Source organism: Ambystoma mexicanum, chromosome 9, assembly GCF_040938575.1.
Source record: "Ambystoma mexicanum isolate Mex_15411 chromosome 9, UKY_AmexF1_1, whole genome shotgun sequence".
Lineage (NCBI taxonomy): Eukaryota > Metazoa > Chordata > Amphibia > Caudata > Ambystomatidae > Ambystoma > Ambystoma mexicanum.
In genome coordinates this window covers 906,537,016-906,562,347 of record NC_090931.1, presented here as the reverse complement: position 1 = coordinate 906,562,347, position 25,332 = coordinate 906,537,016, and the positions used below count along the sequence as shown (strand labels likewise).

The following is a 25,332-nucleotide window of genomic DNA, read 5'->3' as shown; positions in this document are numbered from 1 at the left end:
GATGACCCTGAGGTTCTTAGCCCCACAGGTAGGAGCAGGAAGAGGGCCCTGGGTGGGTGGCCAGAGAATGAGAGGAAAGGAGGGAGCTGGTGATCCGATGAGGGTGATCTCTGTCTTACTGGCATTAAGGCAGAGATCTTTGGCAGCACACCACTCCTGGATTGCGGACAGACAATCCGGGATGAGAGAGGGAGAAGAGGCAGCTGAGCCGAACCTGAAAGAGAGTGGAGTATCGTCCGCATAGCACAGGACGTTGGAGCAGAGAACAGCTATGCGGTGGGCAAGAGGTGCCAGGTATTGGTTGAACAGCCAAGGAGAAAGATTAGACCCCTGGGGAACACCATAGGTAGACAAATAGAAGAGAGGAAGGACCCAAGTTGGAACTAGGAGGGTCGGTCAGATAGAAAGGAGGTCAGCCAGGCCAGGGCCTGATCAGTGATACCCAGGTCATCAGGGAGCCGGTTGAGCAGGATTGCAGTATCAAAAGCAGAAGAGAGATCAAGGAGGATAAGGACAGAAGGATGGTTAGTGTCGACGTTTGAGAGCATGTCTTCACAGATGTTCAGGGGAGCAGTTTCTGTGCGTCTGGCCGCTCTGAAGCCAGACTGATGGTCATGGAAACAACCAACAGATTCTGTGTGAAGGTTAAACTGAGAGATGGCCAGCTTTTACAGGAGTCTGCCCAGAAAAGGAGTAATGGAGATCAGGCGATAGTTAGCCGGGCAGGAGGGATCAGCTGAGGGTTCCTTAAGGCGAGGGTGCACAAGGGAGTGCTTCAGGGGGAGTAGAAGGTTCCAGTGGCGAAAGAGTGGTTGCAGAAGTCGGCCAAGGCTGGAGAGAGGGTGTCAATGTCGTCCTTGATGGCTTTGGATGAACTGGGAAGAACCTGTTTTGACAAGACTTTCATAGATCGGGATTGTCCAGAAATGTTGTAAGTGGTGAACAAAAGAAAGGAAGAGAAGGGAGGAGGGGAGACAGCCACAAGAAGTTCAGAAGTAGAGGAAGAAGGAGGAGAGGAAGAGAGGGTGGACAGGATGTCCTGGGTTTTAGAGATGAAATGTAAAGACAAGGCCATGCAGAGGGCCTGGGAGGGAACAGGAGAGGTAGAGACTGCAGCAGGATCGGCCAGCTCTTTTTATATTTGAAGAGTTTGGCTGAGTTGTTAGATGCTGCAGAGACACGGGCTTAGATGTGTGCTCACTTCTTAGTGTGGACAGAGTCGGTACTGCCTTTGGAGTAGGCGGCAGGCCAGTTTGTCAGAGGATGCACATGATGCCCTCCATTTCCTCTCAGCTACCCTACACTTGTGTTTAAGGGTGACGAGGTCTGAGTCATACCAAGAGTTACACTTGGCTTTGGGCATCAGACGGATCCTCAGGAAAGGGGCAAGTACATCGAGAGTGTCCGAGATTGAACAATGGAGGTGAGAAAGGGCTGTATCAGGATGTGAGCCAGCCAGAGGTGCAGGAGGGAGAGAAAGTGGTGGCGAAAGCCTCCAGTGACACACGCTTCATGGGTCGGATGACCGAGAAGGTGGGTGGCGGTGCTGGTGTTGGCTCGGCCTAAGGGGTAGAAAGAGGGACATGAGAGGAGAGGATAAAGTAGTCACTCCAGGAGAGAGGAGTGGTGAGAGGGTTAGAGGGGGAGGTCTGGGGAGATCAGAACGTCCAAGGTATGCCCTGCAGAGTGAGCCAGGCCAGAGGGAAGAATAGAGAGAAAAAGAGAATCACAGAGGTTTCGAAAGAGCACAGAGGAAGGACAGGAGGCACCCAAGTGGATTTTGAGGTCTTTGAGGAGGAGGAGTTGAGTGGTAGAGGCAAGGAGTGAGGAGGAGAGGTCTGCCCACTCAGAAAGGAAGGAGGTTACCTGGCCAGGCGGCCGGTAGATAGAAGCCACAGTGAGAGGGTGGCCAAGGGAGAGAGAGCCTACAGATCAGGCATTCAAAGGAGGAGTAGTCCTGCATAGGAATGATAGAGGCAGGGATCCACTCCGAGAAGATCAAGGCTACACCCCCGCCGGGACGGGTGGTTCTGGGCGTGGAGAGGATCTTGTAGCCATCAGGGAGGAGAGTGTCAAAATCATGACAGAACTCTCCGGTTTTGCCGGAAACCAAAATGGCACTCCTGGGTATCTGGGGTGACGGAGACCACACACGTGCTAAAAAACATTAAAAAACATTAATCGATATTGCGATGAGCCTAATTAAGAGGCTCATTGCCACCATGTGGGGACCGCCAGAAGGTCCGAACCTAAGTAGATGGACCAACGAAATGGACAGGTGTGCGTCCCTCGAGAAATGTATATATACTGCCTGCGACTGACGCGGGAAATTCCTGAAAGTGTGGGGTAAATGGACTGGAACTGTATGATATGGAGGCAACTATGGGTCCCGGACTGGGGGACACTGATGCTGCCGTTATGGACCCCATTCCTCGATGTCGTGGCGCCCCACCTCTTCCCACTATGGACTGCCACGCTCACATTCACTGCACTGCAACCTGGCCTCGTGGGGTGGGTCTGGTTGTTCAACCTTTCATTTTGTTCCCTTGTTTAATTCTGACTTCTTGAACACCATTCTGCTGTTATACATGTTCGAGTGATGGGTATGCCCGTCCTTAATCTGTTAATTAATAAAAAGAATTTATTAAAAAAATAAAAAATTTGGGACGGATCTGGCCGTGAACCACATCTCAGTCAGACCGAGGACATCAAGGTCGAGTTCTTCCAGGAGACGGCAGATGTCGGAGTGTTTGAGGGCTGAGCGAGAATTGAGGGTGGCAATGTGGAGAAGGTTGCCACCCTTGAAAGACTTCCGCGGAGGGGTACAGGTCTGAGGTACGTCCTGCAGAATTGTAGAAGGAGCCCAAGGATGGGCAGAGGAGGAAGGAGGAGAGGGCAAGGGAGCCAAGGAGGAGGATGAAGACGCCAGAGAGGTGGAGGAGTGAGGCAACCGGGCGACCAGAGAAGAAGTAGAGGAAGCCAAAGGGGTGGCAGAGGGTGGAGGCATAGGAGCTGGAGAAGGGAAAGAAGGGACAGCAGGAGAAGAAAGGAAGTTGATGAGGCCCACAAAGCGTCTATGAAAAAGGAGGAGGTTGGCCTGAGTGCCTTGTGCAAAGACAGTGTTAATTAGGTAAACACACCGGAGCTGGTGAGCTGAGGTTGTGAGCCAGTCTGCAACAGCAGTCCAGTCATTCCACATCGTTGTGAGGAGGTGGTACCTATATCTACCCTAACACACCGCGGAGCAGTGAGCGGAGCTGGTGAGCCGAGGTTGTGAGCCAGTCTGCAGCAGTCCGCTGCACACGCGGAGCCAGAGCCGGATGGAGCCCGACGTGCGACCGTCGAAATCAACAGCAAAGTCGCCACGACCTAAGGCCCCAGGACGCAAAGAGAAGGATAAGTTGGACGAGTATATGACTGAGCATAAGGACCCGATAATCACAGGCTGTACACCGGAAAGTGAAAACAAATTGAAAGAAGCGGAAAATAACGTGCCCAGAGAGGAAAGAACAGCCGTACCTGAGCAGCTGATGGCGGCGACATCAGGTGAGGTGGACCCGAGACATACGGGCCGAGGTCAGGCCAGAAAAAGCACAGCGGACTGGGAGACGTCCGATCGTAGCAGTGTCGAAGGCCATGAGCAGAACATCACCGAGGAGACGAGGAATCCGTCTTCCTCCGCGGCTGGTTGTACTCCACCATCCGCCGGTAAGGCGAGTGGAGCCCGAGCAAGAGCGGTCGGAGGACGGCTCCCGCCGGGCGCCAAGTGGAGTCCCTGCGGCGGCGGCGGGGGGAGCGAGGTGGAGGAGTGGAGCTGGACGTGGACCAGGAAGAGGCAGAAGGCGGCAAAGCCGTACTCCTTCAGACAGGCATAGCAGAGGCCGAAGTCGATACGGCAGAAGTGGAAAACGGCCCCGACGCTCTGGTGCCACGTGCCAAGGGGGCAGAAAATTCAGCTGAAACCCCCGGAAACCCCAAAATCCGAGAACTCGAGAAGCCTGTAAAAAACAAAGAGAACGGCCCTAATAAAGTACCGCTGAATGGATTTGAAAAAGAAGAAAATACACAAAACAAAATAAAAATATTGGCATTGATCTATAGTGATAGAGAGTATCACGAAAAGTCGTCAGGGCGAGTGATGCCCAAAACAAACGAGAAAAGGCTGCTTAACAGCAAAAACATTATAGAGATCTCCGGAAATGAGTTGGATACGGAAAAGGAAAAGGAAAAGGACGATGAGTCAGAAGAGGTTGACACTGACCCAGAAAGTATATGGAAGATAAGCCCGAAGACTCCAATAAGGAGACTGATGGGGAAATACGAACGACGATGTCGAGAAGAAAGAAAAAGAATTCAATTAAAACAAAAATGGAGGCTAAACCAATAAAATCAGGGGCGAAAAATTCCTCAAAAACGAGATCAAACAAACAAACTCCCTTTAACGGAGCAGAATGGAAAAAAAGGTAATATCAAAAGAAAGTGGGGGTTCAAAGATGACCAAAAGGCGAGGGTACACCTCAAAAGGTTTGCCAAACCCTCTCCTATCATGCCCGTTAAAAGCTTTCTTTACGCAGCAACACAAAAGAAAGATAAATCCAGAGATAGAAGTATCAGATACGGAGATGCTAGAAGTGGCGCAAGAAACGCCACCAGTTTCTAAACAGAGGAAAACAGACCTTGGCTGTTTAGTAAAAACCACACCAGAGGATGAAGAGGCTAGTCCTCAAGAAAGTAGAAACAGCAGTAACCACGAAGGTACTGGAACTTGAGAAGACCCGAAGAGGGGAGAGAAGCCAGCTACCAATCAATCAGAGACAAGGAGCGATCCTCGAATTAAAGCGTACAACGACCAGATTCAACGACTAAAGAAAGGGGTGCAGCCTAAATTGGCCGAAACAGAAGGAATAATGGAGGGACAAGCGATGGAGACAGCACAGGCGGAGCAAACGATGCCAGAGGCGCAACAGAGGGACTATATTCAGGTTGAGAGAGAGCAGCGCTTTGCCTAGACTAAGCCCCATTTGACCAAATGTCTTACAAAAATGACACAGTTGAAAAAAACTGATGAGGAAACAAGCAATCTGGATGAGTATCAACTGACCAAAAGACCACCGAAGTGTCAAGCAGTAAGAGAGCAGGACCAAATGTCGTTTATGGAGCGCTTATCAATAGAATCATCACGTGTTACTAGGAGAACCGAAAAAATTCAAGTATCACCGAAAAACCGAAGACTAAGTGACATTGCAACAGCAATGCAAAAAGAATCACCAAATAAAAAGCCAGACATGTTAGCAATCATGTCTTCGATGACTATCGCACTAGCCCCATTCTGCAAACTCTACGAAGCCATCAAAGAGGAGATCCAAGACAACACCGCGATTCTCACGAATATGATAACAAAAATGTCACACGTGGAAAGTTATATAACGGCGGTAGAAGACAGAACTACCAGTCAGCAGAAGAACTGGGAAAGTAAAATTGAAGCCTTAGAAAGAAAGATTGAAACTATAGAACAAATAAATAGATAACTAACGGAGTCAAAAACAATTCTGAAGTCCAAAAACACAGACTCGCAGATACAGCGTATGGATTTGGATAAAATCATGTCTTCACCTGTAGCAAAGCATAGCGAAGAAGCTCACCAACCAAACCAAAAAAAGGACCCCAGAAAAATAGTACTGCAGTTAGCGGCCAACAATAAGGCAAAGAAAGAAAAAAAGGCGATCTTTGTAGCGTCGGAAACAACACACAGCGAAACGGGTCCACAAACAAGGGAGCAGAAAGATAGCGCTACCAAACGGCCGACAGAAATTGACACAACAAGATCGCCAAGAACGGCAGAGGAATTTATGATTAAGTCCGACCTAATGAACTTATCACAACACGTAGAACAAAATGAGATGGAGATAAAGGAGGACGACATAAAAAAACAGAAAAAAGGAGCAAACAAGGAAGGAAAAGTAAGAAAAGAAAAGGAACTTTCCGAAAAAGATAAAAGCTGCACAGGACTGTCGAAAAAAAAAAAAAAGGACTCGCAATATAAATCCAAAAGACACTTAAGTGAAGAACGAGACAAGGAGAAAAAAAAAATCAAAGAACCAGAACCAGAGGGAGTCCACGCCTGTATCGACCAACAGTATTGCAGATAACAAAGAAGATGAAAACTTTATGGAAAATCAGAACAGAAGATCTAAAACTAGTGGAACCATACCACAGTGAAAGAAAGGCCAAAGCATATCTTCATGTTAAATCAGCCGGAATCAAATACAATGATAGCTCTGCATTGAAAGAAATTGAACAAATGGGCTTTTGCCTAAAAGAAATAAAAAGGAGGGGACGAAGGGAGCAGGGGTATGAAAAGAAAGAAATGATAAAGTATTCAAAGCATTATCATTCGAAAACCGAGGACCTATACCGACACAAGCGCTGGATGAATCCCAAGGCAAAAGATGAAGCTTGGTGGACAAACCAACATATGCAAAGAAATGAAAAGCGACAAAGCAACAAAATTCGGAAGGAGGAAGAGGAAAAAAACAGGCAACAGACCGATTATAACAGGGAATACCCAGACAACGGCCAGGGGGTATGGAGAAGACGAAGAGAGGAACAAAATGAGCATCGGGCTCATACTGAGTCTAGTCCCAAAGCGCAAGAGCCGAAGAGAAAGGCAATGGAAACCCAATTGGCGAAAAGGACAGGGTCACCCCAAGCGAAAGGCCCTTGGAAGTGGTTAACATCAAATTGGAACAATAACTCAGAGAAATAGCAATGACTAGGGCCTGCCCGCGACCAGCCCAACGACGCAACAAGTGGAGTGGAGTGGCCCGAAAATGAAAAGTTTAGTCTGGGATCTTGGAATACGAGAGGCCACGCGCATTTAACGACAGTCAGAGATGTGAACCTGGGCCTATATGACATAGTCTGCTTGCAAGAGACTTGGCTGATTGAGAAGCCCATGCTTGACGGGTTCACGGCGGAAATATCACCAGCAGTTAAGGGCCTCTTAGGCCGACCATCGTCGGGCCTGTTAACGGCAATCAAAACGGGCCTGGGCCTAACAGAACCCAGAAAATGGAAAGAAGCATACGAAATGGTTGTGACTCTAACCGCATGGTCGCAACGGTGCGCGAAGAAGCAAAGAGTCCAACTTAACCATCTAGCAATAATAAACTGCTACGGGATCCACAACGCATGTCAACAGCAACCTTCTGCTCCAACATGGGAGCGGGGATAGACCAGCTGTATGAAGATTTCGACAAAATAGAAATCATTATATGTGGGGACTTCAATGCCAAATGTAACGAGGCAAAGCAGAGTGAAGTACAGTGGCCCGAGGGTACTGAAGCAACTAAGGACCGAGGGAAAGCATGGAAAGAAGTTATCAAATCGAGAAACATTCAAAATATTGCCTTGTTGTTACCAGAACAAATCAACATTCGGACTTGGGAGAGAATGTCCTCAAAAGCAACTCTCTACTATATATTTATAACGGAAGGTCTTATACCAAGCATTGAGAGTTTCACAGTGCAAAGAACAAAGCACAGTGACCACAACTTACTCTCCTGTACCTGGCAAGGAAAGCGACCTGAAAAATTGAACTATCACGTGGGTACTGAAGTAAATACTCAACAAACACGGCTTACTGTACAGAAAACCCACGACACAGATGGACGTCACGATCATGGACCAAATTGACATCCCCACCTTAACTGAGACGCAACTGCAACTGCTGGAAAGGGAGATCACAGAAGATGAGATCCTAAGTGCCATGTCGGTCCTCCAAACAGGTAAAACCCCAGGACCTAACGGCTTCCCGGTTCAGCTATGGCGAAAGGTGGGGACCAATGTGGTGGCCCCCCCAACTACTCCGAATGTATCAGCATGTGCTAAAAGAAGGCATTCTCCCACCAGATCTGAGAGAAGCAACAATAATAGTGATACCCAAGCCAGACAAGCCCCCGGAAAGATGCAGCTCATACAGGCCCATTTCACTCATCAATAGCGAGACCAAAATACTGGCGAAATTACTTGCGGACCGTCTGCAACAGGTTATTCCCACCCTGATACATCCGGACCAGTGCGGCTTCATGCCACAGATCAACGCACATGAACCTCCTCAGGCTATATTCAGCCCTGGAAAGGGCCAACAGCATACAGGGCCCGCTAGCCCTACTAGCAATTGACTTTGATAAGGCCTTTGATTCGGTGAGATGGGAGGCCATCTGGACCATAATGCACTGCATGGGCTTCGGTGAGAACTTCATGAAGTGGGTGCGCCTGTTGTATGAATCCCCGGTGGCCAGGACCAGAGTCAATGGCTGGCATTCGGACCTCTTCAACCTGGGGAGGGGCACGAGACAGAGCTGCCCGTTGTCGGCCATGATTTTTGCAATCGCCATCGAACCACTGGCAATCCTCCTGCGAACCGCACCAACCTGGGAAGGCTTCTGATGGTCTGAGACCTGGGAAGACAGAATATCTCTCTACACGGATGACCTTCTCATATATCTGAAGGACCCAAGCAACTCCTGCTCCAGAGTCATGCACCTGTTAGAGCAATTTGAAACATTCAGCGGATTACATGTGAACTGGTCCAAAACCATCCTCTTCCCTTTAGGAGACACCTCGATGGCAAACCTAGCGGCTGGCCCTTACCAAATCGAGAGGGAACAGTTCAAGTATCTGGGGATACGTATCACGAAGCAGCTTACTGAATACACAACCCTGAACTTATCCCCCCTTGTAACAAGATTTGCAGAAGATACTCGCCATTGGATCTCCTTGCCACTAACGCTGATGGGCAGAGCGGCCCTGCTCAAAATCATCGCCCTTCCTAAATTCTTATATATCCTGCAAAATGCTCCACTATACATCCACCAGCGAGAATTCCACAAAATCAAGTGCATCCTTAGGAAACTGCTATGGGGAGGAGGACACCCACGAATTGCTCTTGCCACGCTCCAAAGGTCTATCTGGGAAGGAGGGATTGGGCTGCACAGGCTACAGTCATATTACTGGGACAGCCAGATGGCAGTAGTAAATGATATGCTCCATGGAGACGGAAGCCTCCCACACATCAAAGGTCTTATCTGTAATGCCACGAGCACGCCTCTAGAGCATCTAAATGGAGGCCTGAACCGCACACCAAAAACGGATATGGTAACGCATATAGTGAGAATATGGAAGGAAGCACATCGGTACTTAGGATGGGGCGGACAATTAACGCTGGTGCAACCCCTATGGAACAACTGCAACCTTCCTGAAATACGAAAATTGCCTAGATGGGCTGAATGGGTCCAGCGAGGAATCGCCAACATAGGAGATGTGGTTCACGAGGACAACCTGGTACCATTCGAGACATTACATGTGCAGTTCTCCCTCCCAGCCACAGAAAGGTACCACTATATGCAGCTGAAACATGCGTGGACGACCCATCGACACATAACACAAGACATGCCGGAAAGCTCCCCGTTAGAGCGAAACATAGTTCTGGACCGGGTAGACCGGAAAGTCACCTCTACCATGTACAATGTGATAACATCCTTTGCGACGCCGGAACTAACCAGTTTGAAGACAAAGTGGGAACGAGATGTGGGTCCACTTCAACCAGAGGACTGGGTGGAGGCCCTGATGTACCCGCGAGAAACTACCATTTCCTCAAGGCTAAGACTCGTCCAACTGAAGATCCTGCACCGCACCTACTACCCAAGAGTGGCCCTCTTCCGCTGGGGCAAATCCTCGGATGCAAGATGCCTACGCTGCAAACGAGAAGAAGGTACTTTTTTCCATATTCTGTGGGAATGCAGTAAGATACAGCAGCTCTGGCAGAAATGCTGTGATAAACTGTCTAGCGTTATGGGTAAAGCCATACAGAGATGCCCAAAACTCCTTCTCCTGGGGCTCTCCAGTGAAACTGACCTTTCCCGCTATGAGAAATTGCTCTGGTCGACTGCGATGGTGGTTCTCAGGCGGACCATTGCGCAACTGTGGGGCTCGGAACATACGCCAAGCTATGACCAGTGGGTCACGGACGTGGACATATGCGCTATAATGGAACAGAGTGTACGCAGCGAGGGGTTTCCCGCAAAAAGCGGACAAAATATGGAGAAGATGGGAAGAGGCTAAAGGACAAGGGTGGCTCCGCTGCCTCTGAGACTGAGAGATGCCCCGGGAAAGTGGGAGTAACGAATCTGCCATGATTAGTTTATGACACAAAGTCATCCGATGTCAAGTTGACGGTCTGTCGGACCGTGGTCCCGGAAGTTGAGTTTCTGAATGTTTTTTATTTCTTGATGGTCTCTCTCTCTCCCCACCCCATCACCCTCACCTGGAAATGTTGATGATGCATATGTTCCTCTCCCTTCCAGTCTACCCCCTTCCCACCCTCCCTGCTGTTCCTAACTCTCCCCCTCCTTCCCACGTCCCTACCCTGTATTGCAGAGAGATAAGTGTAATGTTGTTTAATTTTCAAATCAATAAAATCTTTGATAAAAAACAAAAAACAAACACGGCTTAGAATATCAGAAGCGGATATCCTGAAAATCAAGTTGTCTTGGGACCTGACAGCGGTTAGCAATTCGCCTAACAAGACCGCCGAAAGACCAAACTACTTACCTCTACTACTGGCTTATCAAAAGCCAGGGTTAAGAAAAACCACCTAAGCAGAGCACTCAAAGCATGCCTACAACAAAGCAGTGGTCGGAAAAAAAAAGTGGGGCGGGGATTGCGAAGAATAGCAAACAAAACGAACATCAAAGAAGATTGGGAGAAATGGCAGTTAGAAGTAAAAAGCTATAACAACTGGCTGAAACAGCATAGAGCGGCCCTTTACCAAAACGATGCTGAAGAGATGATGAGAAGAATCTCATCAAAAAAAGCAAGTCAATTCTGGACACTGATAAGAACCATGAACAGTACAACAAGCGCGACACAGGGCAATGCTGTGTCGGAAGAAAAGTGGATACACTACTTAGCGACCGAATTTGAAGGACCGGAGATAAATACACCCGCGACGGAGTGCGACCCCAACTCAGCCTGGGTTGACGTAACAAATCCTGAGGATATAGAAATGAAAATCAGGAAGCTAAAAACATCCAGAGCACCCGGTCCGGATGGACTGACAAATGTGGATCTAAAGCAGTTTCCGAAAGAGTGGTCTGAACTGATCAGCAAGATCTTCGCTGATTGTGGCAAAAAAAAACTAATCCCAGAAACATGGCTGAAAGCAGTCATAGTTCCGGTGTACAAAAAAGGAAGTAGAGGACCCCCAGAGCTACAGGCCGATCGCATTACTGGATATTATAGGAAAAATATTTGCAACACTCCTGCTCGACCACTTCAGGAACTGGGAAAGAAATGCTCCATCCAAAGACAGCCTACAAACAGGCTTCCAGAGAAACGGAAGTACAGTGATCAACATCATGCTATTAAACATCTTAAAAGCAAAAGTGAAGGAAGGAGCGCCCAAAGTCTATTTGGCGTTCGTGGACCTCTCGAAAGCCTTCGATAAGATCGATCGGAACAAACTATGGGCGAAATTACGCAGCTGGATCTGTCCTACAATGGTGCTAGAGCCAATAAAAGCTCTTCACTCCCAAACGAAGATAAGAGTGAAGCTAAACCAGCAAGGCTCACTATCAGAAGAGATCAGGGTCAACAGAGGTGTCAAACGGGGATGCCCTCTGGCCCCGGCCCTATTTATCGCTTTTTTAGGCGATTACCAACATTCGGAAGAAAAAATTAGGGCCTTCCCTCCCAAAATCGGAAAAACCAGCATTCCGAGACTACTGTACGCCGACAACATCATCTTAATAGAGCAGACGAAAATTGGGCTTCAACGCAAATTAAACAACCTGGCGAAGTACATGGAGGACAATCATCTAGAGATAAACAAAACAAATCAAAAATCATGGTAATCGAGAAGGCACCGAGAAAAGTAACTAAGCAGCTGAACTGGTTCCTCGATAATACCAAAATCGAAACGGTAAGGAACATTAAATATCTCGGAGTCCAAATGGACAGCTCAGGAAGGGATATGGCAATGCAAGATCTTCTGTGGGATAAAGCCAAACGGCTAACATCGCAAACGAAAGCAGTAGACAGAAAATTTGGGAAGTTCTCATTAATCCCTACGATAAACTTTTACAAGACCAAAGTTGTCCTAGCACTTGTGTACGAAATGGAAGACTCGATGAATATCCCACGTCCACTTTAGAATAAAAATGGAAGGGCTTGTTTGGAAAGCAGTATTGGGCTTGCCAAAGTCGACCTCCAATGCCGGCCATCAGACGAGAACTGGGCTTAGTATCACTAGCCTCGACGGTCGACGGAGGAAGCATGCAAGCAGACATGACAGGAACAAGACAGAGGATATTACAGCAGGGCATGGCCTGCTGGTCTCCAACACTAGGCTAGACCTCTTGTTTTAGGGTCCCTTGGGCTCCTCTCCTGGGTGGTTGCCTCTTCTCTTGCACCTGTGGAGTATAAGAACTTATCTAACTTTTCCAACTAACAGTGGCATGCCTACTGGGCTTTGTCCAGTTGATTTCTATGGGTGAAACCTCTGGAAACGAAACTTTGTAAACTTCTAAAAAGAGATTCTAAATAAGGTACCTACCTAGACTAAAACATTTCAACCTGCCCTGTCTGTACGCTCTCCCCCAACCCCACATCCCCTTGTGGAACTCTGGTTTCTGGAGGGGACCATAGACTTCTAGCTGGCAGCAATTATTTCTTATACATTTCGTATAATAAATCACGGTAGTTCACTCTTGCCCATAACATATGATCGTGCCACTGTAGCCGGTTGCAATCGCATTGTAGCAAATTATTCAAGAAGGTGTACTGGGACGTTAAGCCCAGGACTGTGAATCGAATGTTGATAGTTCTCCCTTTAGGCCCGTTACCTTTACTAATGAACCCATTTTGCACACTCCGTAGTCACCATATAAGTCTAGTACTACCCTGTAATAGGAGAGTCCAGAAAATAGGGTTTCTTTTAGCAAAGCGAAATCTAGGTCATATCCTTGTACTGTGTTTTTCTATATATTTGCTATGGTTGTATATTTTCAAGCAGTTATTTGAGAGGGTCTTTGTTCATTCTAATGCAATACTACATAAACAGTATATATTTTTACAGTATACATGTGATGTATTTTATTGTGCATGAAACCAATTGTACTTTGGCACCAGCCCATCCTCTCCCAACAGCGGGTTTGCGTCTAACTTGGTGGAAATGTATTCTCCCCTGACAATAGGTCCCCTTCATGCCCCTCTCCATAGGGCTGTATATAAATGTCTCAAACAGAAAGTATATATGTGTATTTGTATAATAGTGAAGACAATTTATTGCTTAATAAACTTGTTATGTTAATTAACTTTACACCAAAACAATGATCTCTGAAGTCTAAGCCTTATTGCGCAGTCTGGTGACAATCCTTTAAACATCTAGTAAGATTGGCTTCTCAGAACATGACAAAAACAGAGGATCTGAAAAACCTCTTAGTAAGTTCACAGAAGTGGATCAGCTCCTAAGTCTTCCTTATGAGTCCAGGAGGTATCAAAATCATATCACAAGCCAGAACTGTCCTCCCTGTAAATTAACATTTCTCCAATAGGAACTTGAGAAATAATTTCATCCTTGTGATCCTGTGTCAGGAGGAAACTCCTGGGGCGTGTGTTCAAGCCCCTATGTCACTACTTTGATCTAAACAAGTGTGCACAACCTCTTGTGGGTTCCATGTGTTAATATCCCCGCATAAATATCGCAATACAAAAATATCGCCATATTTTTGCGGCGATATTGAGCCATGGACCCTGCGGGGGACACCCCCCGCAACCTCCGCTCCCACAAATTATCCCCCCCAAAAATATCGCCTATGGCGAGACAAACAACCATATGTACGGCAATATTTTTGGTGGGGATAATATGCAGGGATACCCTCTTGTGACAGGGTCGCATACTTGACCAAGTCAAGGGGAGAGAGACCCCCTCCGGACCTCAGGCAGGAGGCCTACCAGGGCTTTTTACCAGAGCCAGTATTGCCAATGAGGTGAAGTGAGGGAGCTGAACGGCCCCAGTCTCTGCCCCCCACACCCCACTTGTATGTGCCAGGATTGCTACCCCGGTATTATTTTCCGCACCCAATGCCTTGCCGCTTTGATTCTGGCCAGAGATCATTTTTTGTCTCGCTTCAGAACAGCCGTTGCCAGCAAGCCTAGCAACCATTGTAGCCTGTAGCAGAGCATTCACACTTGCCCATCAGTAGGGTCATGTATCATATAAAGTCACCGAGATAACAAGGATTTATAATGACACTTCTGCGACCCCTTTGGTTTTGGTGAAACAGTACAAGTATTTCAAAACCTGTTATCAGCACGTGTTCGAAATTGTGTCCTCTTGAGCAAATATCTTCCCCCTCTACTTGTTTTCTTATCTGCTACATGTAGGAGTGATTTGTCATAAACTGAATACCAGTCTTAAGTGTCATATTAAATTGAAAAGAAGTGCTGGTAGAGGACCTGGAGGTGATTTTGTCAAATGCCAAGTTGGTGACTTTGGAACTTAAGTATCTACATCCTAATCTCAGTTTTCCTATTTGACCTAAGGGGTTTGATATTGTGTAAATACATGCCTCCAAGTGCCACAATGCACCAATGTAAAATCAAATGTCTTCAGTGCACATTAATGAGCAACTGTAACCTCTCCAGGTTTTACAGTTGATAGGTCAATGCTACCTTTCACATTCATCACTCTCAAGGAACAGGTGTGGACAAATCCAGAATGTAAGCTCATCCCTTAGAATGGACATTAGCAAGACTGTCTCATTTCTTTACTTGGTGAAAAATTAGCAACATGTGATTTGGCTCACGCATGGCCTGTGCTCATTTGAACATTGCAATCAAAAGTTAACAAACTTGAAATATTTCCCACAATGTGTGAATTTTCCCACTAACCTGGTTGGGGCATATATTGCACACCTGTTTGTGGCACACACTTTTCTAACTGCCCAAGTGTAATCTATAACATTGATGAACAATTAAATAGTACCCATTTGTTGATAGTGGAATATAGTTTAAACACTGCATTAAACGTGGGGAAAATTTTTTCAAATTCCTCAAACTCATTAAGTGTTAGTTTGCAGGACATGTACTTTGTATATTACTAGTCTATTTTAAATGCAAATTATCTCCTATACAATAAGTTTTCTGGGTGAAATTACAAGATTTAAAAAACAACTGGAATCCCAACTATATTAAGAGGTGTATACAGGGAAATATAAACCTTACATGAAGTGGTCCTAAAGAAAAAAGCATAATACTTGACTTGGATAGGCTGTATAAAAACACAAGTACAATTTCTGTTCATTAAAACCATTAAAACATTGATAGATCTATAGTTTGTGGATTTTTAGGTATGTAAGTATACAAAGTATTGTCTAAAGAGTGTTCTACCCAATTCTTCATGCTTTCAATTTATTAACTTTTAAATGTTCTTTATGACTGCTTGGGATTTCAAAAGTGCTTCAAATAGCTGAAAGATATAATTAATCTAGTTGGTATAATATTTATTTAATAAAATCTGGTGACGCCTATGTGCTATTGCGCAATTAAGACTTACCATGCATGTTGCAAATGTTTGAGCGTTTATGTTGAGTTTGTTTTGCACGCAGCCAATACAATTTTGTGTGCCTATATATGGTAGTTTGATAAGAATATAAAAAGGTCTGTGGCGTCCGAGTGCCATTTTAGTTTGGTGGTTTGTTTTATATTAGTAAAACACAAAAAGCACTATGCAAGGGTGTCATTTTAGTATGGTATCTGGTACTGTAGAAAGAAATTAGGTTTTGAGCACAGTTGTAGTGGTAAACCTTTGTATTTTATTTGGGTGCCATTTACAGTTGAAAGAAAAGTCTCAATAATTAGGTTAGGGTATGCCTATGTGCATACAGGTGCTTTGTATTTCCTGGTGTCCATCAAGTTTCTTCAAGAATTTCATTGTGAAAGATAATTTCAGAGCAGGATTTCTCCTTCACATCACACCCACATAGGAATTTGAATATGGTCACTGGGAGCCAGCCCACTGAGTGACTGAAGGGATTAAAGCCAAAAAGCAGGGTAAAGTGCTGAAGAGCCATGTTTCTATCTAATAGTTTATACAATTTTAAATGTGAAGACAAATAATTTGAGGCTTCCCGAGCTGTCGGTAATGAATATATTCAATAAAGAATGTGCGCCATGAAAAATCCAATGCTAGAAATGGTCTTCATCCACATTTACTACAAGTGGCAGCAACAATCCTTGCTAAAACTCACAGATAACAAATATCTCCCGATTAAGATCCCTGTTGCCTGGGCTCCAATTAAGATTTTGTAGTGGGAGCATTTTACTCCATGTTTTTTTTTTACTTGGAGTACAATTATTTTTTAGGGAGCCAACAGGTAATTTACATTCCCAGTGGGGGTATATTTTAGCCATGTAAACATATATAAATAATTGCTAATAGTAATTATTCTTTGTTGGGAGTATCTGCCCGATTATAGGGAGTAAAGGTGGGTACAATACTTTTCTGTAGTGGTGTGGTGTTCCCCTAGAAAATAATCCTTGTACCTACAGAAATTAATCTCTCTTTTCCCTCAGATAATTATTCATGTTACCGTGTTAATTAACCCATGCCATTGGTAATCTTGACAGCACTGTAATACAACACCCGGTTACTGGAACAATCCCCTCCATGACATTCTACCTTGTCAATACAACAATCCTCTATGTCTTCTGTCAGTACTGTCTCCAGATGATAATTCCCAGCTTCCATATAACTAACCATGCCCTTGCTCACCTGCTACATCCATCATCCTGGTAATCCTCGCTATCTGGTAGCACCAGAACTACTTTCCAGAAGACGTTCTCACGATAGGCAGAGAGATTCTCTGCAATCAGAGATGGAAGATCCAGAGGAGTCCAGGCAGCTTCACTGAAGAAAGAAGACAAAACAAACATCAGACGGACCTACAAGCAATATCTCCATTCCAGTGTCTTTCACGCTCAATTCAGCATTGCACCATCCCGACTACCAACCATAGAACTTAAAATACATGGATTCAACTTCAGAGTAGCAGTTATGACAATAATCTCAAGCTGTTTGGGTACAACCAAACACAGTAACCATCTCACACAGAAACCGACTCACTTTGGGAAGGGTCTATCGCAAGATGAACTTACCTCTCTAATGTTCTAGCATGAATCGGACTTCAGAAAGGTTTTCAGCCATGCATCGACTCTGCCCAGAGTCCCTGCCACCTTTGACTCAAGTGAAGTATACATGGAGCTAGCTGCACCCTGTGACCTCAGTTCAACCCCCTCATCCACAAACTCAGTAGCTAAGTGTACAAAGAACAACAAGAGGTGTACGCCCTATCCGTACGAGAGTTAGGATGGGAGGGCAATGAGGAATTTGTAGGATAAAGGACTAATCCATCACAAGGAACATTATTGAGAGACAAGTTGTTTTTTGTTCCTCGAATGGATTCCTTCCTTCAACAGATTCCTCATTTTACATAGACTCCTAAAGATGTACAGAACTTTGAGGAAGGAGGAGAGCGAGAAAGACTCCCAAAATAAACCAGGAACATCTGGAGCACCGCACAACCAAAACAGGCTTTACGACTTGACAGGGAATCCAGAGAGTAGCGTTTGGTGAATGTGTGCAGTAAAGCGCATATAGCCATCTGACAGGCAAGGCAGAGGCAAATAGCAGATCACTGGTAGAGTGGGCCTGAAGACTTTCAGGGAGTTCCTTCTCCGTCAGATCATTACACTCTGAAATCAATCTATCTATCTATCTATCTATCTATCTGCATTTGTATAGCGCGTGACAATTACGAAGGGCATCAAGGAGCTAAAAGATGCATATAGGCCAACATGCATGAGATTTTTATGAAAAAATTACGCAAATAGGTTTTCAAGCAAGCACTTAATTAAAAATCAGAGCTGCACCGCAAAAACAGAGACAGAGCATTCCCGTGTTTCGAGCCGGCCATGGAAAAAGCCTGGCCACCACAGCGTTCCAAATTGTAGGAAGGTACCACCATCAGAGATGAAGAAGCGAACACAAAGTCCGCCCTGGCCAGTAAGGTACAAATGTTTCCTGAAGCGACAGACAGACAGACGTCATCCTGATAAGCTCAATGAATGATATAGAGTGATTTACCCGGAATCCGAGCTACAACAGGAAGCCAATGGCGGTCCTGCCGAGACGATTCAAACCCGGATGGCCATAGGGAAAACCCTTGGCCAAATGCACAGCTGAATTCTGTACCACCTGCACCCTTTAAGGAGGCAGCTGGTGTGAAGACATCAGGAAGTAAACAGACAACATTTATTAAAATCATGATGCGTGGGGATAAAGCCTACCTACTATAGTGGGATCTCCCTACCTAAACAAAGCTAAGGATAGTCTGTGTCAGAAAGTCCAAAGTAAATGCCCGGCTGTGTCTAAACCTTTTACTTGCCCTCACATCTATATGTTCAACTGTGTAGGGATGCCAGCTTCAAATGAATAAGTGTTGGGGCTCTCCCTTCAAGTCCCTCACTATTTATACAACAATAATTCCTTGGGATTCTTCCTAGCTTTCAGGCTCTTCGCTCTTTCATCAAAATAATAAAGTTCAACTCTAAGTTCACAATGCACAAGCGCTTCTGTATATTCAATCAGACTTATAAATGATTCACGTGGCTTCTCATGAGTGGGTTGTATTCGGTCTAGGCACAGTTGCCGGACTACACGGTCCACCCATTAGTGGGCACGCAAACACTACACTCAATTGATTTCTTTTCCACAGTTGCCCCACCACTGCTTCAGCTGAACAGTGGTATCAGACTTATATTTTGGCAGTCTCTTCCAACACTTGTCTCGCCACTATTCACTTGTTGAAGTATCACAACCTTTTAATAGTTTTGCCACAACTTGTAAATTTCCTTAAGCTTTAGCCAATGCTTGCTTTATTCACCATTCTTCATTACAAATGCTTGCTTTCTTCAGTTTATCTGATTAACAGTTCCTTTGTATCAGGGAACGTTTTCCTCTCCTGTCCATGCATGTGGCATTCACTCATGATCAATTTCCTATGGTTCGGTATTTAAACTGCTTTTCATTCATCTCCAAAACAATGTAATGGAAAAATCTCAGTTCACTCTCCTACTGGGAATTTGCACCCTGTTCACAGGTTTCTCATTCACTTTTAACTTTACTGCTTTTCTAGCCCTTCCGCTGCCTTTTCAATTGTTTTACAGTTCGGCATTCTTAAACCGCCCTTTTCATAAAGTTCACTAACCTTCATTACATCATATGTATCCAGCATCTGTGTTTTACCTTTCTGAAGCGGCAATCACTTGTGAGCTTTCCAACCTTTCTTCAACACGCGTCTCCCACCACAGTGTCCCGGAGTCACACAGCCTCACTTGGCTAACCTGGGATGCTGTCTTCGAGTGCCTTTCTGCGCTCTTTTCGGTTGTTCATGGCTGCTGCTCCTGGCACGGCAGGCACCTCGGCTCGGGTCTCCGACACCTCAAGCTGTTGGAGAGGGAGTCGTCATGATTCCAGGAGGTCGGCAGCCTGCCCCTTTGTTAGGGGAGTTTTACTAATGTCCCACTTGGAGGTAGGACTTTACTGAACTATACCAGTGGTTTGTAGATCCGCAGCTCTTAGTTTCAGCATGTACTACTCGAAGAACTTGGTAGAGTGGCAGAGCAGTCAGGCTTATCTTAAGAGGAAGATTTGGGGACTGCTCAGTGCGAGTGGCGGATGTGGTCGAAATAGTGAGCAGCTCCTGGCGGCCGCCTTAATTCTCCTTCACTATCCTGCTCCCCCCCCCGCAGGCACATCTTATAAATATCACAGCCCGCTCGACCGAACACCCAGGTGGTCAGCTCTCACAACCCTGACTAAAATCGGAAAGGGGCAACGTCCACACAGACTATCGGCCTCACGGCCCTCTGCGGATCAGGAGGAGCCGCTCTGGAGGCGGGACCCGCTTTGCACATAACCCCGCTGTCCGCCCACGGCCGGTGCCTCAGATCCTCCCCGAGCCCCATGCCACCCAGACCTGCGGCACACCTATCTGGAGCAGCAGCCACCCACACACGGCGCCTCAGCGCCCCGGACAACATTGGCCCTGTCCCTCCTCCCCGCTCGCATTGGAGACTCATGCACGCGAGTCGCATTGCCACAAAGGTGCAGCGGCACCTACACCCCAGCGGATTCTGCTGCACCACCGACCCCAAGGACAGAGACATTGTGACGGCCGGACCGTACCATGGCCCCCAGCTACATCATCCGCGCCCCGGCGAGAAGCCCCGTGGAGTGACCTCCAACACAGCGCAACATACCTGGGGGACTGCCGAAGCACAGGTAGATCCCTGGTACTATCCCCACGGCCAGACTACGTCAGCAACAATAGCCGGAGCACAGCCAGGCAGACACCTGGCCCTGATGACAGACAGGAGCAACAGTAACTAGCACGCGGGCCCCACTGCACTCCGGAGGATCGATCACACAAGGACACGGTGAGTGCACCCCCCCTCCCTCCGCCGCCTGAGCCGAGAGGCTAACATTCGCCCCTGGCGATACTACTGAGAGCTCCTGCATCGCCACCCCAGCAGGGCCCAGGGTGGGTCTGCGCACTGGGAGGCCCGCTTGGGGTTCAGGGGGGGGGTGAGCCGCACAGGCTAAGGCAAGCAACATAAAGACCTGCAGCTTTGACTGACATGGCAACCCCGATGGGATCCCGTGGGGCAATAGGATTCATCAACGAGTGAGGGGCCCAATTAGCGCAACCCTCTACGACATCAACTATGCAGCAGTGGCCCAAGCTCACAGATATATCGGCGCCCCCCGCAAACTGCAACACCTCCGTAACCAGCTTCCTGGTACTGCAAGTCATGCCGACCTGCACTGTGAACGGCACCCTTTCAACAAGTCATGAACTGCTGGGGGTGAGCTATCTGCCCGGGTGACAACCTACAGACACCCAAGCGACCGCACGCCTGACCGGGGACACCGCCTCTGACCCACCTAGGACCCGTAGAATCCAGACACACGGCACCATTCCACACTCTGGTCCCGCCACGGGACTATAACGAGTACCATGACCCGACAGCTCTCCCGAGACTACGCAATAAACACAATGGGTAAGGACAAGCCCAAAAGACAGGCCCTGCAAAGTAAAATGGACCACTTTACGGTAGGGCCCCCCCACCCCCCAAGGCACACATTGCAAACCCTTGGCGGCGAAGAACCCGGAGACGAAGCTCAGGACCCTCCCATCTCACTCACCAACATCATGAGACTCGAGGGTGTCACTAGAACTAAAGATAGGGGGCCTCTCCACGGAGGTACCCTTCCTCCGCCAAGACCTACACAACCTGGCGTCTAGAGTCGGAACAAAGAGTATCGGATACAGAAGACACAGTCAATTGTAAAAGCAGCTGGCAGCAATTGCCAAAAAGGTCGACCAACCTGAATTCTGTTCGGAGGACAGCGAGGGCAGGGCACAACGCAAAAACCTGCAGCTTCTTGGGATCCCGGAGAAGGAAGAGAGCCCCAGTGTTGAACTTTTCCTCGAGGACTGGTTCACCCATATCTTTACCCCTAAAAAGCTCTCAACGTTTTTTTCTATTGAACAGGCGCACACAGTCCACACTGGACGGCCTGTCCCCGGTGCCCCACCAAGGACAATCATTGCACGCTTCCTAAACTTCCGGGAACGAGATACCATCCTCCATTGGGTTCTACCCCGACTACACTAAGGAGGCCGAGAAGGCCTGCCAGTCCTTCGACTCCGTGAATAAAAAAGTTGCAATCTGTCGGTTAAATATGGCTCTTCTTCCCGGCACTACTCAAAGTTCACCACAAGGGTGCCACCCACCTGTTTTACACTCCCAAAGAGGCATGGGAATTGCTTGAAACTCAAGTCCTCAACGGGTCCGGGCCCCGCCGATCGCCTCCGGGACTCCCTAGACGGAAACCTGGGTCAGAACAGGAATCACCCCGCTCAACCCCTGCTGCCCCGGAAACCGCGACGGCATCACATCCCGACGAGAGTACTACAGAGAACGGGTGAATACTGCTACACTGTGACACCTGGGCCGTGATGCAACTTCCCAAGGGACTTGACACAGCGGCCGCCGCCTTCCATGAGGTGAACTACACCACTTCAGTCCGGGCTACCGCCCTATAATTATTTACGTTCTTGTTACGCGCCCTGTTGGCGTCTGGTTCAGGTTACAGGTGCTTCGGGATGGGGGGAGGGTGGGAGAGGGGAGGGGAGGGGGAGTATCGGGTGGGGGGAATTTGAGGTGTTTTTTTGAAGGCAGTCAAAGCAACCACTCTCACCACTCAAGATCGGGTACGCGCCTGAACCACTGGTGGGCAGGTCGGGACACAATTTGTGAGGTTAAAGGTCGAACACAGACGATCTGTGCCCACCCGGACAGGCCCTAGGCATACATCTCAACCCCACTCGGCTAATGCTACCACCACAAAATTACCAATGGCACACGATAGACACATGACCCTGCTTACTTGGAATGTGAACGGGCTGGGCTCCGGGGTTAAAAGACGACTAGTCCTCCAGCAACTAAATAGACACTCACCAGACATAGCTCTCCTGACAGACACACACCTTCTGGGCACAGAATATACATTTTTCAAGAAATCCAACTACGCAACCACCTTCCATGCCGGGTTCTCTAGTGGCTCCCGGGGCACCATGATCCTCCTGCATAAAAGGGTCCCGTTTCAACTGAGGGTGCTTCACACAGACCGGAGAGGCCGATTTGGGGTGGTCACGGGCAACATTGGGAAAACCTCCTGGGGTAATGCGGCACCTACGCCCACCCTGCTGACACACAAATTCCTCAAGGACCTCCAGGAGGTGATCATGGGGGCACGGGCAGATAAGTGGGTATTGGGTGGCGAAGTCATGGACATACGAAAAGATAGATCGCGTGTGGGAAACAGAAACCCCGAAGCGCAAACCAAATTCTACTCCTTCGCATCTGCACTAGGATGGGTAGACACATGGCGCATTCTCCACCCCGCCGACCTGGGTTACTACTTTTCTCCAATGGCCATAATTCCTTGCCCCGTATAGACTACCTCTTTGTCCCACAGGATAGGGCACATATGTTGAAAACTGCCACCCACCTAGCCAGGGGCATTTCGGACCATTCTCGCCCTTCTGCTCACTATAAAACAGACCCACGCCAAGCAACAACCCTCCTGGAGACTTAACGCATACTATCTGGGCGTCCACGAGGTGTCAAGGCCTCGTAAAAAATATGACCGAGTACTTCTCCCTCAACGAAGGTTCGGGATCTAGCCCTGTTACACTATGGGAGGGTTACAAGGCTGTGCTCCTCTGAGAAGCCCTCTCTCTAGTTATAACATACTGCTGCCACCAAATCTTAGAAATCTCTGAAAAGGAGGAGGCTGCAGCGAGAGGTGAGGAAGAATTCCTAACCTCCGGTACGCCAGAGTTCAAAGAAGAGATGATTACGGCCCATGAAACATTTAAAAATCTAGCGCTCAACAATGCCAGGACCGCCCACTTCACCATGCGCAGCCAGATCTATGCCACTGGTGACAAGGCTGGTAAGACCCTGGCCTGGCTGGAGCAACAAGAAAGCACTCGCGGACATTTCGGGCCATCAAAGGGACCGAAGGGGACCTGCTCCATGAGGAAGCAGACATAGCGAATGCCTTTGCTACCTTCTATGAACATCTAACTGCCTCTAGGGAAACTACAACCGCCAGGGCGTCCTCACACTCTGGACACCGTGGATCTCACCAGGCTCTCCAGATCCCAGACTGAGAAACTGGAATCGGAAGTCACAGAGGAGGAGGTGGCCCCACTACTGTCCCAGCTCAAACCCGGCAAAACCCCAGGCCCTAATGGCTTCCCCGCCGAAACCTGGAGAAGAATGGGCGAGACTGTGGCGGACCATATGCATCGCATGCTGCTGCGCTCTTGCACAGATGGTATGCTCCTGCATGACCTTAGACAGGCCACCATCGTCGGGATCCCCAAGCCTGGGAAACCCCTCGATCTATGCACCTCATAGACCCATCTCGCTCATCAATGGGGAGGCTAAAATCCTAGCCCGTGTCCTGGCCAACAGAATGCTCTGGGTCATTCGTCCTTTGTCCACCTAGACCAGTGTGGGTTCATGCCGGCTAAGTCCACCAGGATGAACCTGCGCAGGACCCAATTTGTAATCAGCCTGGCCTCTGGCATTAAAGAGCCTCTGGCGGTACTTGCAGTTGACTTCAAAAAAGCTTTTGATTCAGTGGGATAGACCGCCCTATGGAATATTATGGACCGCATGGGGTTCAGGCCCGACTTTGTGTCATGGGTCAAAGAACAAGTTACTTACCTGTAACTGTTGTTCTCCAGCATGGGTCTGGCATGGATTCACATGCTCATGAATATTCCCCGTTGGCAGGCAGGGAATTCTCGGAAAAGAAAAAAATCAGTTTCAGTTTCGTTTCTGAACTGTCTTTCTCCTAATAACCAATCACTGGTCTCTGGGTCATACTGCCCACGGCCAATTACTGCCCTCTACCTAAGCCCCTCCTCTGGCAGCCATCTTCAGATTTGGTAGCACGTAAAGTGGCAGTAGGACCAAGAGAAGAGCAGCAGAGGGGTAGGAGGGAGGGTTCGCTTGTGAATCCATGCCAGACCCATGTTGGAGAACAACAGTTACAGGTAAGTAACTTGTTCCTTCTCCAGCATGGGGTCTGGCATGGATTCACAAGCTCATGAATACAAGAATACATAGCAGTACACACATGCCCAACCACGGGAGGTGGCAAAGCTCAACATTAAGCATTTCATCAACTCAACATTAAGCATCTCTTACCTCCTCACCAGGCCCACCTTCAGGCGAACAGGTTGCGCAGCACTGCCTGGTCGACCCTGAACTCCTCCCTGGAATCCCGGTCGACGCAGTAGAATCTCGTGAAGGTGTGCGTCAACCTCCACATAGCAGCCCTGCAGATGTCCAGCAGGGGCACACCAGATAAGAACGCTGTGGTAGCAGCGATCGCTCTGGTTGAATGGGCTCTCGGACGGCCGGGCAATGGTCAGTTTGCCAACCGGTGACAGTGCATGATGCAGCCGGAGAGCCATCTGGAAATGGAAGCCTTCCAGAGAGCCTTCCCTTGGTTCACAGGTCCAAAGTTCACAAACAGATGTGATGTCTTCCGAAAACTCTTTGTGCGGTCCACGTAGAACTTCAGCGCTCTAGCTACATCCATCCAGTGCAAAGTTCTCT

General features: G+C 47.8%; 1 protein-coding gene across 1 annotated transcript in view; it reads right to left on the bottom strand.

Moving 5' to 3' along the window:
• The window catches only part of MCM3AP (minichromosome maintenance complex component 3 associated protein), a 1,669,219-nt gene that overhangs the window by 435,601 nt on the left and 1,208,286 nt on the right, over positions 1-25,332 (bottom strand). The window contains exon 20 of the mRNA XM_069616041.1: positions 16,838-16,972. Within this exon, the coding sequence (XP_069472142.1) occupies positions 16,838-16,972 (135 nt within the window). The remainder of the gene's footprint in view (positions 1-16,837; positions 16,973-25,332) is intronic.